This window comes from Geospiza fortis, unplaced genomic scaffold (assembly GCF_000277835.1).
Source record: "Geospiza fortis unplaced genomic scaffold, GeoFor_1.0 scaffold408, whole genome shotgun sequence".
Lineage (NCBI taxonomy): Eukaryota > Metazoa > Chordata > Aves > Passeriformes > Thraupidae > Geospiza > Geospiza fortis.
In genome coordinates, this window is record NW_005054330.1 from 1,097,213 (window position 1) to 1,112,606 (window position 15,394).

The following is a 15,394-nucleotide window of genomic DNA, read 5'->3' on the forward strand; positions in this document are numbered from 1 at the left end:
GACAGTATACAGTATAAGAAGTGAGATGTGTAGAGTAACTACACCAAGTGTTGGAAGGAGGAGGAACAGATTAAATATTTGAATATTTGAAATTAAAACAAAGACATATTGTTGCCTAGAGTAAGAAACACAAATGTCTGAAAGGAGACTGAAGTTTCTCACCTCATGGTAGCCTTACCCCCCACATCATTTGGGTTCAGAAAACAATAGAAAATGCTTCACAATAGTTAGGAAGTTTCTTGTATCTTACTTTAGCTTACATGACAGGCTTGTTTCAAAGGATGACAGCCTGTTGATACTCTGCAATTATTTCAAAAAAAGGGTGATAATGGCTCTGAAACATGGGGTCCAGATCTTAATGATGTGTGAAGCTTTTATAAGGGACTCTGCCAAGCAGTTTGTATTATTTCTGTCTGTTTGCAAGGAAAGGTGGGCTTTGTAGTTAAGAATTTTATATCCGAGCAAAGGACTTAAAATCACATTTAATTGTTAGCCTTATATGATTTTTATAAGCAGGATGACAGCTTACATAAAATTGCAAAGATTTTGTACTCATGGCATGCTTCAGAAACATACTGAATTCTTCATATATGCAGCCTTACATTTCAGGTTTTTTGGTGTATGCTAACTTAAAACAAATATACTTTAATATATTATTTATTATTTTATTTATTTATATGTCTGTATGGTTTTGAATTCTAATGATTGGCTAAAAGTTTCTTATTGATTCTGTTTCAGATGCATCCACTTGGACTGTGTAATAGCAATGATGAGGAAGACCTGTATGAATATGGCTGGGTAGGAGTGGTGAAATTGGAACAGCCAGAGTTGGAGCCTAAGCCATGCCTCACTGTCTTGGGAAAGGTAAGGGGATAGTTTGGGGCTGCATGTAAATGTTTCTTGGAAGGATTAGTTCCTTTCTGAGAAAAATCAGCAAGAAATAAACCCAGGGAAAATTCCCCTTACTCCACAAAATATTCCTGTTTTGCCGGTTTTCACTCCAGGTACTTCAGAGAAAGATGCTGCCCTAACTCAGTTGATAGAGATGGTGATGGGGAGCTGAGCATTCCCTTTTTGAGTTCTCTAGAAACCTAAGAAAGATGAAAGCAAAAATGGCTTTTTAGCAGAAGCAGTATTGGAGTAGAAAGGGTGAACTGCAACTGTGATTTACTTGGTCAAAGCAGTCAAAATGAAAGCATCTTCCTGGTTGTCCTTAGGCACAATTTTCTGAGAATACATACATTCATTTCCTCTTTTTGGGGAAAGAGAAGCTTTCTAACCTAGAAAGATTTATTCACTTTCATTGCAGGATAGATAACTCTAAGAAGTAGTGAATTTTATTGTACTGGTCAAAAAAATCAAAATTTTCATCATCCCGAAATCTCGCTATGGAATGGGGCCTCTGTATTCTTATATTAAGTGCAAAACTTTTCTCTTTGTTTTATCACTAAAATGCCATTACTGATATGTTAAAAAAAGAAAGCAGAAAGATGACTTTCTTTTGTTCATGCCTTGGAATTTTTGAGTATTGAGGTTATTATATGTTGGCATTGAAGTCTGGAGGGTTTGAGAGCGTGTGAAAGAGCATAGGCCACAAGTTCTACCAGTAACTGAGTAGTTGAAAATTACTGCCTAACAGGGGTTCATCCTAAAATCCAGCTGCCTAAATTTGGTAGGATTGTGTTGGTGACTTGAGGTTAGCATTGGATCAAGCAGAAAATAAAATTGCAGGTTGACTTTTTTTAATGTAGAACTTGATTCTGTAAATTTATAAACAAAACTCCTAAAAACCTTACCTTTCCAAGGAAATGGGAAGCCATCTGCTTGTCTAAAAGTTGCTGCAGATTTAACTTGGGGTGTATGGAGAAACACATCTCTTTAAGAAGTGGCTTCCCTTTCTATTGAATTTCAGCATAATACAGGTCTTTTTTTCTAACTTGGAAAACTGTTTTTGTTTCACAGAAATTCTAAGTGTTGCTTCTTTGTTCTTAGAAAGATAAAATCTGAGGATGAGGTCTTGTAAGGATGGGAATTAAAGATTTAGTCCTGAAAGATTCATATTGAGCCATAAGCAAACTCAAGGAGTAAGTTTAATTTTGAGGCAAGCCATTTCAGGAAGGAGTCTGGTCAGTCCCATCTGTCAGGCTCTTGAAAATTATGTGAAGAAATAGATGTACAAAACAGATAAAGAAAGTTGAACCATAGGTACCCTGCACAAAAAAAAAGTTAAAATTCTCTACCTGGCCCGCTGCTATGTGCCCAAATCCCACCATGTGCTCTGTACTCCCCATGTCCACAAAGCCAAAAAGAAGCCAAGTTCAGCTCAGTATTTGCTGATGTTTGCTTCCTAAGGCTTGGCCTGCTGAGCAGCAGACTCTGGCTTTGCTTCAGGAGCTCTGTAGCATCTGCTTTGATGCATAATGATGGTGATGTGACATAGGGTGTGTCCAGAGAATTAGGGCAGAGAGTTCCAAATGTGTCAGTTTATGTGTAGCAATTTCAACAGGTGAAAAGAGTCTGGCCAAGGTTCTAGTGAATACTGCATTGCATTTCATTGTTCTGGATTTTCTCTATTTATTCTCCTCCTCCTGAAATATTTCTTCCCTATTTCATGCTCTCTGCTGTAGTTTCTCCTCTCCATCTATTGCTAGCAACCCTTCTGCTCAGTTCTCACTCTGCTCAAGCTATGTCCTGATTTAGAAGGACTCTCAGTATTCTTGGAATATTGTTGATTGCAGATAGCAACAGGAGCATCAGCCCTGAGCTTCTTTCAGGTCTATCAGTTAAGCCAGCCTGGTTATCTTAGCAGTAAGTTGTGCTGTGATTGTCTGGGTCTCTGAAAATTTCAGTTTCCATGCAGTTTGGTACACAAATTGCTATGTGAGGATTCAGTGTGGCCTGTAAACTATTTTGCCTGGGTAAATATCAAATCTGCTGCATGTGTATATGTGTCTTCTTCTGGTTATTTTTAGGATTTGGCAGCTGACTTAAAAGAAAATGTGAAAGGGAAAGGAATGGGAGAGGGAGAGGAGAGGAAAGGAGGGAGGGAGAGGAGGAAAAAGAGAAGGAAAAAGAAAAAGGAAAGGAGTAGGGGAAGGAAAAGAAAGGAAAATGGGGGAGGGCTGATCTTGAACAGGGAAAGGAATTGGAATTTTTTCCATATAGAAAAGGAGGAAGAAATCTAGGAGTGCAAACCTATAGTTTGTTCCTCATTAAGTCTGATTTAACTTGCCCCAAGGTGGGGCATTATAGAGGTGATATTGTTGAAAGTTTGGAATATGGTAGACCAGTTAAAAGCTGTAGAAGTAAATTGCATGACACATGAATCTGGTAAAAAATTTTGTATGGCTTTATTCTTATTGTTGGTTTTGGTTTACAGGGTCTTTTTTTCATCTAGGGGTGGTGTTTTTGTTTGGGTTTTTTTTTTAAGTAAAATTTTGACCTGTGTTTTTAGAAGTTCTATTCCAGTTGTTTATCCACAGGGAGCTATACAGAATTTAATCTGTCCATTTTCATATTGATTTTGTAATTTTCATATTGATTTGTAATTTGTATTGATTTTGATATTGCGCATCCTTCTTAATAATTGCTTGTCCTTTGTTATATGATGTAATGGAAATGAAAGTGTTTAAAAAAATCTCTCTAGTGTTAAGAGTGCCTGTGGAAACTGGGCCTTGGTTGAGGCAAGGAGTGTGTGTGGCAGCTGTGTTTTACCATTACCTTTGATCACAGTGCAGCCCTGTTTGAGGCCATGCTGCATGCAGGCAAAGCAAAGGCCTGGGTTTTACTGATCTTATGAGCTCCTGAATAGGGCTAGAAGGGGAATGACAGAGGAAGAAGAAAGCTTTTGGAAATGAAAAGGAAACCCCGTGAACCCGAGCAGCATTATTGGCTGGATTTGCCTACCAGGGAGCCGCTCAGTTTCTGCCAGGCTAATTTTACTTCAGCTTCTCTCCCTCACACCCCCAACCCCACCTCCCCCTCTCTCCTTCTTTCAGACTTTTTTTGTTTTTGAGGCATGGCTGTAGTAACTCGGTTCTCAGGCTGGGAACCCACTGAGCTGTTGCCATGGTCACTGGGAAGCTCTTGGTGCCATGTGCTTCAAAGGGAACCTTTCCCCTCCTGGAATTCCTGCCTTCCCTCTGCACACAGCACAATGAGGCTCCTTCACTGCTCCAGCAGTGGCACTGTGCTGGAGGAAGGGAGAAGCAGGGTTGCCTGCAGTACTGATTGCCTGCAGCATCCTGGCAGGGCTGGGCAGTTGGAACTGGGTGTTCTTTAGGGTCCCTTCCAGCCCAGACCACTCTGGGATTCTGCGATCCACTGCACCTGCATGTGTCCTGTACTCTCCAATGTGCAGACTCCTGTTCTTCCCCCACCCCAGTAATTTTCAAAGCAAATTACATCTGTCAAGACAGTGAAATACAATGCAGCAATACCACTGTTTTTTTATTTCAGTACAGGATAGTGAGAAAATGCTGAAGCTTAGTTTAAAAGTAGCACTTTTTCCCTTTCTGTAGGATTGAAAGTCCACAAGAAGGGATTTCATTCTTCTTTCTCTTCCAGAGACTGCTCTTCTGTAGTAATAGGATATATGTATTTGAGGATGTGCATCTGAGTATAACCTAACAAAGACAGGATGTCCCTGCTACTACAGCTTCCTGTCTTCTTCAGATGAAAGAAATCTGTAATATGAGGAAATTCCTGGCAGTTCTTCCAATATCCATTCACTTCTTTTCTAAGAGCTTATTTACAAAAATTTACATAAGTACTAACTAGAAGAATCTCTTGTTTTACCATGTCATCATTATTATTATACTAGTTAGGCTGGGACAGAAATCATCACAACTTGAAAATGCACTTAACAGTTGAACTGTGATTCCTAACTTTTTGTCTAACAAGTTAGTTTAAGTATAAAAATTCCTATAAGGTAATCAAATAAGAATTTATGGGGCTGTGTGGGTAGTTTAGTTCCTGAATAAAGAGAGATCTGTTCTAAGACTTGAGAAACAAGAAGGCCTGTGAGGAGTCCATCCTAATCTTTTTCTTTCAGAGTTACTAAAACTAATAAAAAAAGGCAAATTAAACAAAAGCAACTTACACCTTTATATTAATAGCCTAAATTAAGCAACCAGTTATATGTTCAAATTGGTTGCTGACAGTATAAATATACTTTTTGTTTCTTTGTAATTAATAGTTTTATATATAGTTTGGATAGTTTCCTGTAGAAATGGGCATTGAATTTAGGCACACACTCTTCTATGCTAAACTTGTTCAGAAATTAGGACTGAACTATGCCATAGAGTAAGATCTAAAATTAATGAGAGACATGCCTAAAACCACTGGTCAATGTTTCCAAAACTTTGCTTGTTCAGATACTTTCAACTGGTAGTGACAGCTGCAGTAAAGCACCCTGTGCTGAGTCCTTGCTGCATGCAGTAGGAAATATTGTCACTTCAGGAAACCTCTTCCATCCATTGAAGTAGCTGACATGCTTTTCATGGTACCTATTCCACAATTTACAGGTCTTTTCTACCTTCTGTATGTTAGCCTGTGTTCCTTCTTTGCAAACAGCATCCAAAAAGCATTTGTAATTCTTTTTGAGGCAGTAGTCTCAAAAATTAGTGGCAAAATTTAATCAATATGGATGAAAAGTAATAGTATGAGTGATTTTTAAGCTGGTTGGTTTATTTTTTTCATCTGAAGGTTTGTGCTGACAGTGTAGAGTCCAATGGAGGTAGGAACAAGTAAGAGGAGGTAGGGTCTACTTTTTGTGATGGCAGTGTGGGCATAAATGTATGTCAGACTGCAGACTGAGAAAGGGTTTTTTGGCAGTATAAACTTAATATTGGTTGTTTTGAACTCCCAGACATTCTGTGTTAAGAAGGAAGTTGTTATGAAGTAGAAGAAAGCTTTTTCAATGAGACTAGACTCCTGTGGCTCTGGACCAGCTTTCAGATCTATATTGCAATGTCAAGCATGCCAGAATCCTGATCAAAACAAAAACTATTGTTTTTATCAACCCCATTGTTCTGTAATGAAAAATGAATATGAGTTTTAATGGGGAAAAATAGCATCCTGGCTAATGTTAAGGATTCAGACCTTCTGAATCAGTCATGTTCTTTGAGAGTCTTCATTAACTTTGCATAAATTTTTTTTATTTCCAAGGTCTGTTGTCTTAGCACTACCTAAAATTAGGGTTTACTGTGAAAAAACGTAGTATATATAATTGTAATCCCTGCCATTTTTGTGTTTTTCCTTACTGTGTTTGTTCTAAAGAATGTATTGAGAAAGAGAAAATGATAATTTTCCCAAAGCACCAAAGAACATCATAAGTACTGTAATATCATAATGATTGTTTCTTGTTATTCTCCACTTCAGCATCATTTATAATCTCCAGTACACCTGAAATGTTAGAATCCATTTTAAACAAGCATAAAACATATTTTAAAATGATAGCTGAAGTGATAATGTTATTTGTGCAAGTACTTTTGATGTAATTTATGTTTTGACATTGATTTTTCTTACTTCCCCATTGCTGGCAGTGTGATCAGACCTCTGCACCATATAGACACAGTGATTTTTAGAATTCTAACAAAACTCCAGCATAGATGAGATCAGAAGAGGGGATAATACATGGGTTTTTTCAGGAAGAAGATGGCTTTTCTTAATGGCACACAGAAAAAGACAAGAAGGAAAAAAAAAATAGCTTTTTTTGCCAAATGCTCAGTGTATTTCTGCTTCCCGTCTCCTTGCCTGTTCACCCCCACAGACCATACTCCAGCAACAAGTCTATTTTAACAGAGGAAGAAGGGGGTTTGAATGGGAAAGAAAAAAGGAAGAAAGGCTGCAATCTAAGAGCATTAGAGCATTTGGCCACTGCATGAAACAGCAGTGTCATCATTATAACTGAATTCTTGAGTTTATAAGTTCCTTTCTCATGTATTCCCTCTTTAAATCCTCTCATTCCATCTCTGCTTTCCACTCTAATTTCTGCATTCCCTTTGAGGAGAGAAGGGAGAGGTTGAGCACAGGAAAGAGAACTGACAAGCAAGCCAGCTGAAATGTGGGGAGAGGAAAGGTTTGTGCATGGATTGTATGGTGAAAGATGCAGAAGGAAAGAAAAGAACTGGATCAAAGCCAAAGAGGAGAGAGCTCAAAGGAAGGGCCAAACAAGGACTGAATCAGGTTATGCAGTTCAGAAGAAGTAGCTCTGTCAGGTTTTCATTCATGGCTAGTGCTGAGCTCTTTCCATTGGTAACTAGTGCCAGCAATCTGCTACTGTATTATTTGACTAACTTTCTTTCCATGTTGCCTGCACAGTTAGGAAAAGCACCAGCTATTAATGAACAAAGCCCTCTCTCGTGTTTCTCCCTCTGGGCACTCCTGAGATTTGCCATTGTTGGATTGATTACTTTAAATAAAAGTCCACTTTTAGAGTTGAGTCCTTAGCAGTCCCCAGCACCATCTTCACTCCTTTCTAACCAACTGTGGAGCACAGCTGCTTCTCCCTTAAGCTAAAGAAGCAGCTGTTGTTGCACTACATGTGTTACTGGAGTTCAGCTCAGTCAGACCTCCCAGTGAAACTAATGGAAGTCAAGGGCTGAGTAAAGACTAGGGAGCAATTATTTAAGGCATGCTGCACTTACAAATAATAATAATAATATATAAATGATTCATGTCTCCTAAGTTTCTGGCCTCTCATTATTCTATGTGCCTTGTAAGCCTTTCAAACACTGAGAGTTGTTTTTGTTTTACATGCAGAATCCACCTATTTCTCTAACAGGAGAAATGCATAGTGGCAAGAGTTTGAAACAGAAAAGTGAGAGAGCAAGTAAGTGCTGCTGTGTTGGAGTATAGAAATGAGCACAAAAGAACCCTGGCAAGCAGAATCAGATAAATGGACCAGAAAGTGAAGAAAATAAGGAGCAGATATGGAGGCAGGGAATGGAATTATTTAGGACTTCACAGATGAGTGACATGCCTAATTTTGGTGTACTAGGAGACAGAAGGCTTTGAAAGAAATTGGAGAACTTTGGAATGTAACCAGAGCTGCATCATAGGGACTCCAATATTCAGAATAAAAATTGGGCAGATACAATTGACAGTGGTAAAAAGCTGGATCCTGAGAAATTACAGACATAAAGTGGGAATGTTTTGCAATGATTTTCACAGGACTGAAAGGAAGGAAAGAGAAAAAAAATTACACAAATTGTGCTTCATATCCTACCGCTTTGAGATAATTTGCCAGAACATGTTTTTCTGCTCTAAACTTTTTATCTTTTTGATGACCAGGTGATATCTAGAGGTGCGGTTTTGGATAACATGATGATTTAACATTTGTACTGAGTTCAAGGAAATGACTCCAAATGAAACGAGTGATCATACTGTGAACTCAAAATGAGTAGGAAGTGCTTTTTAGTCAGTGGCGGGAGTACTGACTGAGCTACTTAAAATTCTACCAGGTTAGTTTTTGAACATTTGAGTTGGACATATCTGTGACGTGAATTAGGTTATACAGATTAATTATACATTATTAGTATTTGCATTGCTGTGGCCTTAGAACTGTTCAGTAGGGATATAAAACTCTCATAGAGACTACTAAAAATATCACAAGAATGTATGTATTCTAGTGCATTAATTTCTCCATTCTTGGCCCATTGGTGGTTTGTTCAATTGGTAAGCCAAGAGAACACATCACAGACATGTAATTTTTCAAAATGCTCAAATAACTTGGTCCCTTTGGGATAGGAAGATGGGCCTTAGCCCTGAGGATCCAAATAGTGAGCTTTTAAATGGGTGGGGGGGGGAGGAGGCATTTGCAAAGAGCACAGAATCCATAGACGTGAGGTCCATGGATGGTGTTGAAACTCCCAGAGGGTCACTTCAGCTGAGTGTAAAGGTCTAATGAGCCAGTCTGACTGTTTATGGGTTGTGGTTAACCTCTTGCAAGTTAGGATTTCCTGTCGCCAGCAATGAGCTGTGACCACCAGCACCACAGTGTTAATGATGAGGTAGGGGCTGATGAATGGCTGGACTCCAGACAGCAGCCTTCACTGGCAAAGAATCAAGTGGCTAGAGGGAGAAAAACATTGAAGTCTACAAGGGAAATAATGCAATCTCCAGAACCTATAATTCCCATGTTTAAAAAAAGAAAGGGATAAAGAAACTGGCGACAAATTCAAAACAAGTGAAGCTTTTATCTCTGCATTCTGAATAGAAGATTGTTCTTCAGCAAAACTGGCTGTAAAAGCCAGGCCAGTTAAAACAATATGCAGGCTGCTTGCCTCCAAGTAACCAGAAATTGTTGGCTCAGAGTAGCCTGTTCTGAGGAGCCAACCTGCTGGGAGACGTTATCCAAGCAACGGCTTGAATGTAATTCCTCCTGCTGTGGAATGGCTCTTTGGCAAATGAAGACCCTAATTAGAGATGGAAGGGTTTCTATTTTGTTTTTCTTTAATCCTTGCCCCGAGGCCTCTGCAATACAGCCATGTCTCTGCTTGCGTGGAGAGAAGTTTCCAGTTTCCCTTTGTAACAAAAATCCTCCACCTTTTTCATTTTTGTTTTCCCCTTCTTTTTATCTTTTTTTTTCATTTTAAAATATTTTTTTTTTACGGAGTCAACAAACTAACTACAAGGGCCTACCACAGTCTGGGACCTTGAAGCTAAACTAATGCAAGGATAACTGTTTGGAAGAAGGGCCATATCATCCTGTATTAGCCAGCTGTGAACATGGAAAGCTGCTAGCTAACCTGGAATACTGGCCCACCATGCAGATTTTTACTATTCAGCTTATTACCCAAGCTGATTCTAGTAGTAGAGAGGGAGGATCTCAAGAATCAGCAGTATCCTACTGGATTCCAAGGGAATCCCACATGATTTTTTGTTCATTCAGAAAGATTGAAGTACTTCAGTAGGGCTTAGATGCATTTCTGTAGTCTCGGATGCAGATGCTCATCCTTGCCAAAGAGGACAGAACCTCCAGGGCAATGGACTGCAGCACTTTGATATGTGTGGAAGTGAAAATACCTTTGCTTCTTCTCAACTCACCTTGGTATATATCATGTCTAACATACAGTTAGGGATTGCATGCAGGCACTTAATAACCCTGCCAAGAGCACTGCATTTTCTGTCACTACCGAGATAAGGATTTATTGTTTCATCATCTCAGATTATTGTATTATCTCTAAAATGTCCTTGTTCACAGTAGATACCAACCTATTGATGAAGGTCAGCTTCCTGAGGGTGAGGCTAAGCAAGACAGATGATACTAAGCATTCCCCATTAAACTGAGGTTAGGTGGAATTCTTATTAACAATTTTTCAAAGTTTTGCTACTTCTCATGCTAAATACAAGACAGTTCTTATAATTCCTTGTTTTCCCTTTTGATGTACATAAATAGCAGTTTATAATTCTAAAGTTAGAGCACATGCCTACAGGAGGAGCTTCAGTACATTCTTTTTGAACAGCTTGGATACTGCAGGGATGCCTTTTTATAGTGGTCTGCATTAATAGTTTCTTTAATTTACAACTCCTCCAGTGCTCTCTTATATCTCTGTTTTTTATTCTCTCAGCACCACAACATGCTTGCATGTATCTTTACACAATTATCTTAGGTCTGGTTTGTTTTTCTGTCCATGTACTTTCAGTATACCCTCAGTGAAAAGGTTGAGAATTATCTGGATTTGCTGTAGTGGTATTTTATAGCATATGATATAGTACATGCTTAGTACATAATTCCTAAAATATCCTCATCCTGTGACCATTATCTTTCAAAGGTAACTGTATATAGAAGTTCTGGAAAAAGCTTGAAGGGTTAACCATGCATTGTGAATGCAGCCACCCAGTTCTTGCTGAGTGTGCTAGGCTCTCTGTGAATATGTAATCTAGTTCAAGACCCCAGTCCCCTCCTTTGATCTCTCCCAGTGCTCACCCTTCTCTCTGTGCCTTGTCATAGCAACAAGGCTGCTGGGCTGCAGCATGGTGATAGCAGAGCTCAGCCTTTGGGACTGAGTCCCATGACTCTGAAATGGATCTTAAGAGATGTGCAGCCAGCAGGCTTTGCTGTGTTTAGGATTAAAGAAATGTCCTTTTCTTACTGTTTTTACTCAGTCTAGACTCAGAACTGGTAACAGTGCTTCTCCCTAACCCCAGAAAAGAGAGAGACTTTAGTTTTCTTGTTCTTCATTTTAACCATCTGAGAGCCTCTCAGTACTGAGTGGTATGAATCATACTTGTGTGTGTGTGTATATATATATATATATATATATATATATTGTTGATGTGATTATGTCTGGCATGAGGTGATAGTTTTTTCAAAACTGCAAGTACATAGCTTTTTAAGGTTCCTTTTTTTTATTTACCAAAATATACATTGGTTTTAAATTGTGATGATGCTTTTAAATTTTAAAATGCTGCTTCACACTTTCTATACTTCTTAATTGGTAAGCAACTGTTGTAATGCTGTGTAATTCAAAATCTATAGGGCATGTGTATAAATCGTATCTCGAGGTGCCAGAGAATTTTAGTATTCCAGTCAGGAAGCAGTTTTATGCTGGTGTGATACAGAGGGATTTGACTGTCATGTTTTGATACTCTGCCTTTGTTTTCAGACAGAAATATTCAGACAGCAGTTTCATTATCTCAGAAAAGGTTTGAAATGGCATCCTGTTTATGCTTGGCTTAACTGAGTTTCTGGAATTACCAGGGAATTGTACATTAACAGGTCTGAAGCATCAGTTGGTTAATTTGTAACTTGTGCTGTTTGCAAAGTAAATGGCTGTCCTTTTCTCCTTCCTCCTCTGCCCTGCAGAATTGGCCTGTGGCCTGGCTTGCTAGCTCCAGTGTTGGTTCAAGGGACAAGGTATTTTTTTGTGATTGATTGAACCTGATAGCAGTGTGGGGGGAAGAGAGAGAGGCCTGGATTGTTCAGATGTTGTTTGTATTCTGTGTAGCTCTGAGAGAAACAGGTTTTTGCATTTTCACAGTTGCAAAGAAAAGGTATATTTGCACAGTGCTGTGGGTTTTATGTAGGGTTCTTAATGATGAGCAGGTTTGGATGTTATTGCCTAACTTCATGTGATGCCATTTCTGAAAATATAATTCTGCCATCCATAGAATGGGGGTGCAGTTCATACCCACTGCTTGTTTTAACAGGGTTGTTTAAGGTATTCCTCTCTCCTGAAGAAGTTTAGGGCTTTGAGAGCATCAGGGGCAGAATACATTTCAGCTGACTGGAATGGCAAAGTGGCAGTGGCAACATCTCCTTGTCACAACCTGCAGATTCATCATGCATTTCTGTAAGAACCAGTGGTCTCCTCATCATTAAGACTTCCTGCGTTAGTCCAGACTTAACTGAGGTTTTCTCAAAACTGCAGAAAGTTAAACCCTGATAAGGTAGGCTCCTAATGCTTGTTTCAGCACCAAAGTTGTCCTCTGCTAGTATTTAAAAAAAAACAAAAAAAAATCAAATGAAGACAAGTCTGCAGAAGTGTCATAGTTTAACCACACAACTACAGCAAACCTCTACTAGAAAAGCCAATATTCTAGAACCTGGTGCAGCATATTCTGTATCATATCTCAGTAATATTGTCTATATCTTTGTGGTTTCAGTTGACATGGAGAAAACGGGTGCAAATCAATTGATATTGGAACAGGCTTTGTTACTTTTGAGTCTGCGCAAGACCACTGAGTTGCTATATCCATCATTTATTTTGGTGAAATATTGCAGATGGAAACCTCGTTCCTTCAGTTGTGTTCCCTAGCAGTCAAGATCATTGAAATCCTTGAACTGCTTTTCCAGAGCAGTAAAACAAGAAACTGCAGCTTTTCATTGAAAATCTTGTTCCTTGGAGTCACAGAGTTTGCAAGTTGCATGTCACTGAGTGTTGCTCATGTGTTACCAGTACACTGGGTGAGAGGCTGACTTCTCTTATTTCAAAGCACCAGAAGACAGCTGATGATAGAATCAGCTATGAAAAACGTTCCACTTAACACTGCTTGCATAATCCCACCCTTTTGTCAGATTAATGGCCGCTGACTCCACCATGTAGAGAGATCTGACAGAGACTGTTGGATCTAACTGATGGGCTGGGAATATTCAGAAAATATGCCTCAAGTTCAATAATTATTAGTTCATAGAGAAACTGAAGGGGAAAAAACCCTCAAAAACTGACAGAGAAAATTCAGGAATTCAGGCTGGGTCAGTTATCAGTTAAATAAGGACATACAAATCAATTTTATTGACTACTGTGTTCAACAGTCTCTGCACTGATTTAGAGTAGTACCATATTTTCTGCCCCCAAAACCAAGATGTACTGAAAAAAGGAATGGTAGTAGGAAAAAGCTGTTGTTACACCTGTTAGAGCTGTGCTCTTACCCTTAGTTCTAGCTGCATTTTGCTTTTAGAATCCATAGGACTGTTCTCTATGTACTGTGCCCTCATTTTGGAGGACCAGCTAATAATGCTGACACCCAATGGAATAGTTTGCTAAAAGGAGTTTACTGGCATTTGTACTCGTTATTCCTTAAACCATTGCCCAACCTCCTCTTCCCCAGCTTTGTGAGTTTTTTAACCCAGGGAATAAATCAAACTGCTCATGTAGCATATACCATAATTATAATTAATATTTGTTAACTAGAGTGTACTAAGTTCCAAGGAGATAATACTTAGAGTTGGGTGAACAAATCCAGGAAGAGGGATAGGTAGTTTTTAATGTAAAAACATCTGTGAGAACATCATTTTATATCACCAGGATATGTCTGTGGCTTATACAGGCAGCCAATACTTTTAAAGCATTCTTTTCTCCCTTCGGTCCCAGTATTATCCAGGATGTTAACTTAAAAAAGTTTATTTATAAGTAGTAATCTACCTCTGCCAATAGCCATTTTCAACAAAAAGTACTCTCTTAATAGATGTGTAATGCATTACTATGTTGATGTAAATGGCAGAGCTTGCAGTGCTTAATGAACTTTGATCTCCCCACCTATAGTTTAAGCCTCGGTCTTTCTCTCATCTGTAATTTATTCACTCTCTGAAATCCATTAGATTAAAGTGTCATGTCCTCAGGTGCAAATACTGCTGGATATTGTCAGGGAATTGTAACTCTGGCAAAAAAGTAAACGTAATGAATAAGGCTGATGTTGTTGGTATGATTTTTCTCTTAGAGGGGAACCTTGTTAAGCAGCTTTTCTTATGATGGTTTCTCCACTGTTGCGTTCCAACTGAAACAATATTTGGAATGAAACCATACTAGAAAGCAGAGGGGAGGAGATACTTGCCATGTTCTTATGTGCAAGCGTGCATAGTCTTTCAAGATGTCAGGAAGGAGCTGAACTTTACTGCTTGATTGTTGCTGTCCTACCTGACTTGAGTGAACGAGAGGAACAGTGCACCTGTTTAATAATTATCTGGTCCCTTGGGATGAAAGTTTGCCTCATCAAGGAAGTTGTTACTTCTTTATTGTATTTGCCTGACCCACAGGGAGGTAGTGCAAAGCTCTTAAAATCCTTCTGGTGTTCTTTGAGGTAATAACTTAAAATTCCTCAGGCCTGGAGATGTGGAGAGGTATTTTTCTTGTGCTTCTGTCACATGCAAATCCTCTTATCTTACCTAGATTACAAGGTCTAGTAAATTCTGACAGATTTTAATCTGAGACAGTATTTAATGTGCATTTTATTGGTAACGTCCATTGTTCTATGGTAGCATAAACTCAAGACTCTGAATACAGACATGGACTGGGAGGTTGTTGTCGCTATGAACAAAGTGATCACTTGAATTATGAGAAGCGCAATTACCATTTTTTTGTTTGTTTTCTATTACCCTTTACAAAGGGGAAGAATACTGATACATAGTGATAGTCATTTGTTTTAAGCCACAGAAGACCATCACAGAAAGAAATAGGCCTGGCAAATGAATGGGAATTGAATTGTGGAAATGTCTGATTGTTTGCCACAAGTATTATAAATGTAGACGTATGAGCTTATTTTTCCCTCTCATCCAGCTTGTATTTATTTTTGATGTAGGTTTGGTCACTTGCTTAGAAAAATGATTTGAGGGAGTCTAAATGCTGGCTAGCCCGAAAAGAAAAAATCACGTGCCTATTACAGGCTGGCATTATTTTAAGTGGGACTTAACATTGCTGTGTTATTTTGAGCTGCCCTGATTACTGAGGAGTGGACAGGGTATTTTCAAAGACGTTTTGACTTTAACCATCGTGCGGCATTTTCGGGGATGCAGAAGGACCGGCGATGACCCGCAGGTGTTTCAGGTTGCCCGGAGCCCCGGTCACAGGTGCGCTCCGGCCGCCACCTGGGGCTGAGGGCAGGAGGGCAATGCCCAGCGGGCAGAGGTCCTCCCTCCGCAGAGCCCGGTTTTACAGCCGAGCTGGAGGCG

General features: G+C 39.2%; 1 protein-coding gene across 2 annotated transcripts in view; it reads left to right on the forward strand.

Moving 5' to 3' along the window:
• Nucleotides 1-738: 738 nt before the first annotated feature.
• The window catches only part of ZNRF3 (zinc and ring finger 3), a 27,863-nt gene continuing 13,207 nt past the window's right edge, over nt 739-15,394 (forward strand). For both annotated transcript variants that reach the window (XM_005421437.3, XM_031057453.1), the window contains exon 1: nt 739-864. In XM_005421437.3, coding sequence (XP_005421494.1) covers nt 739-864 — 126 coding nt within the window. The remainder of the gene's footprint in view (nt 865-15,394) is intronic.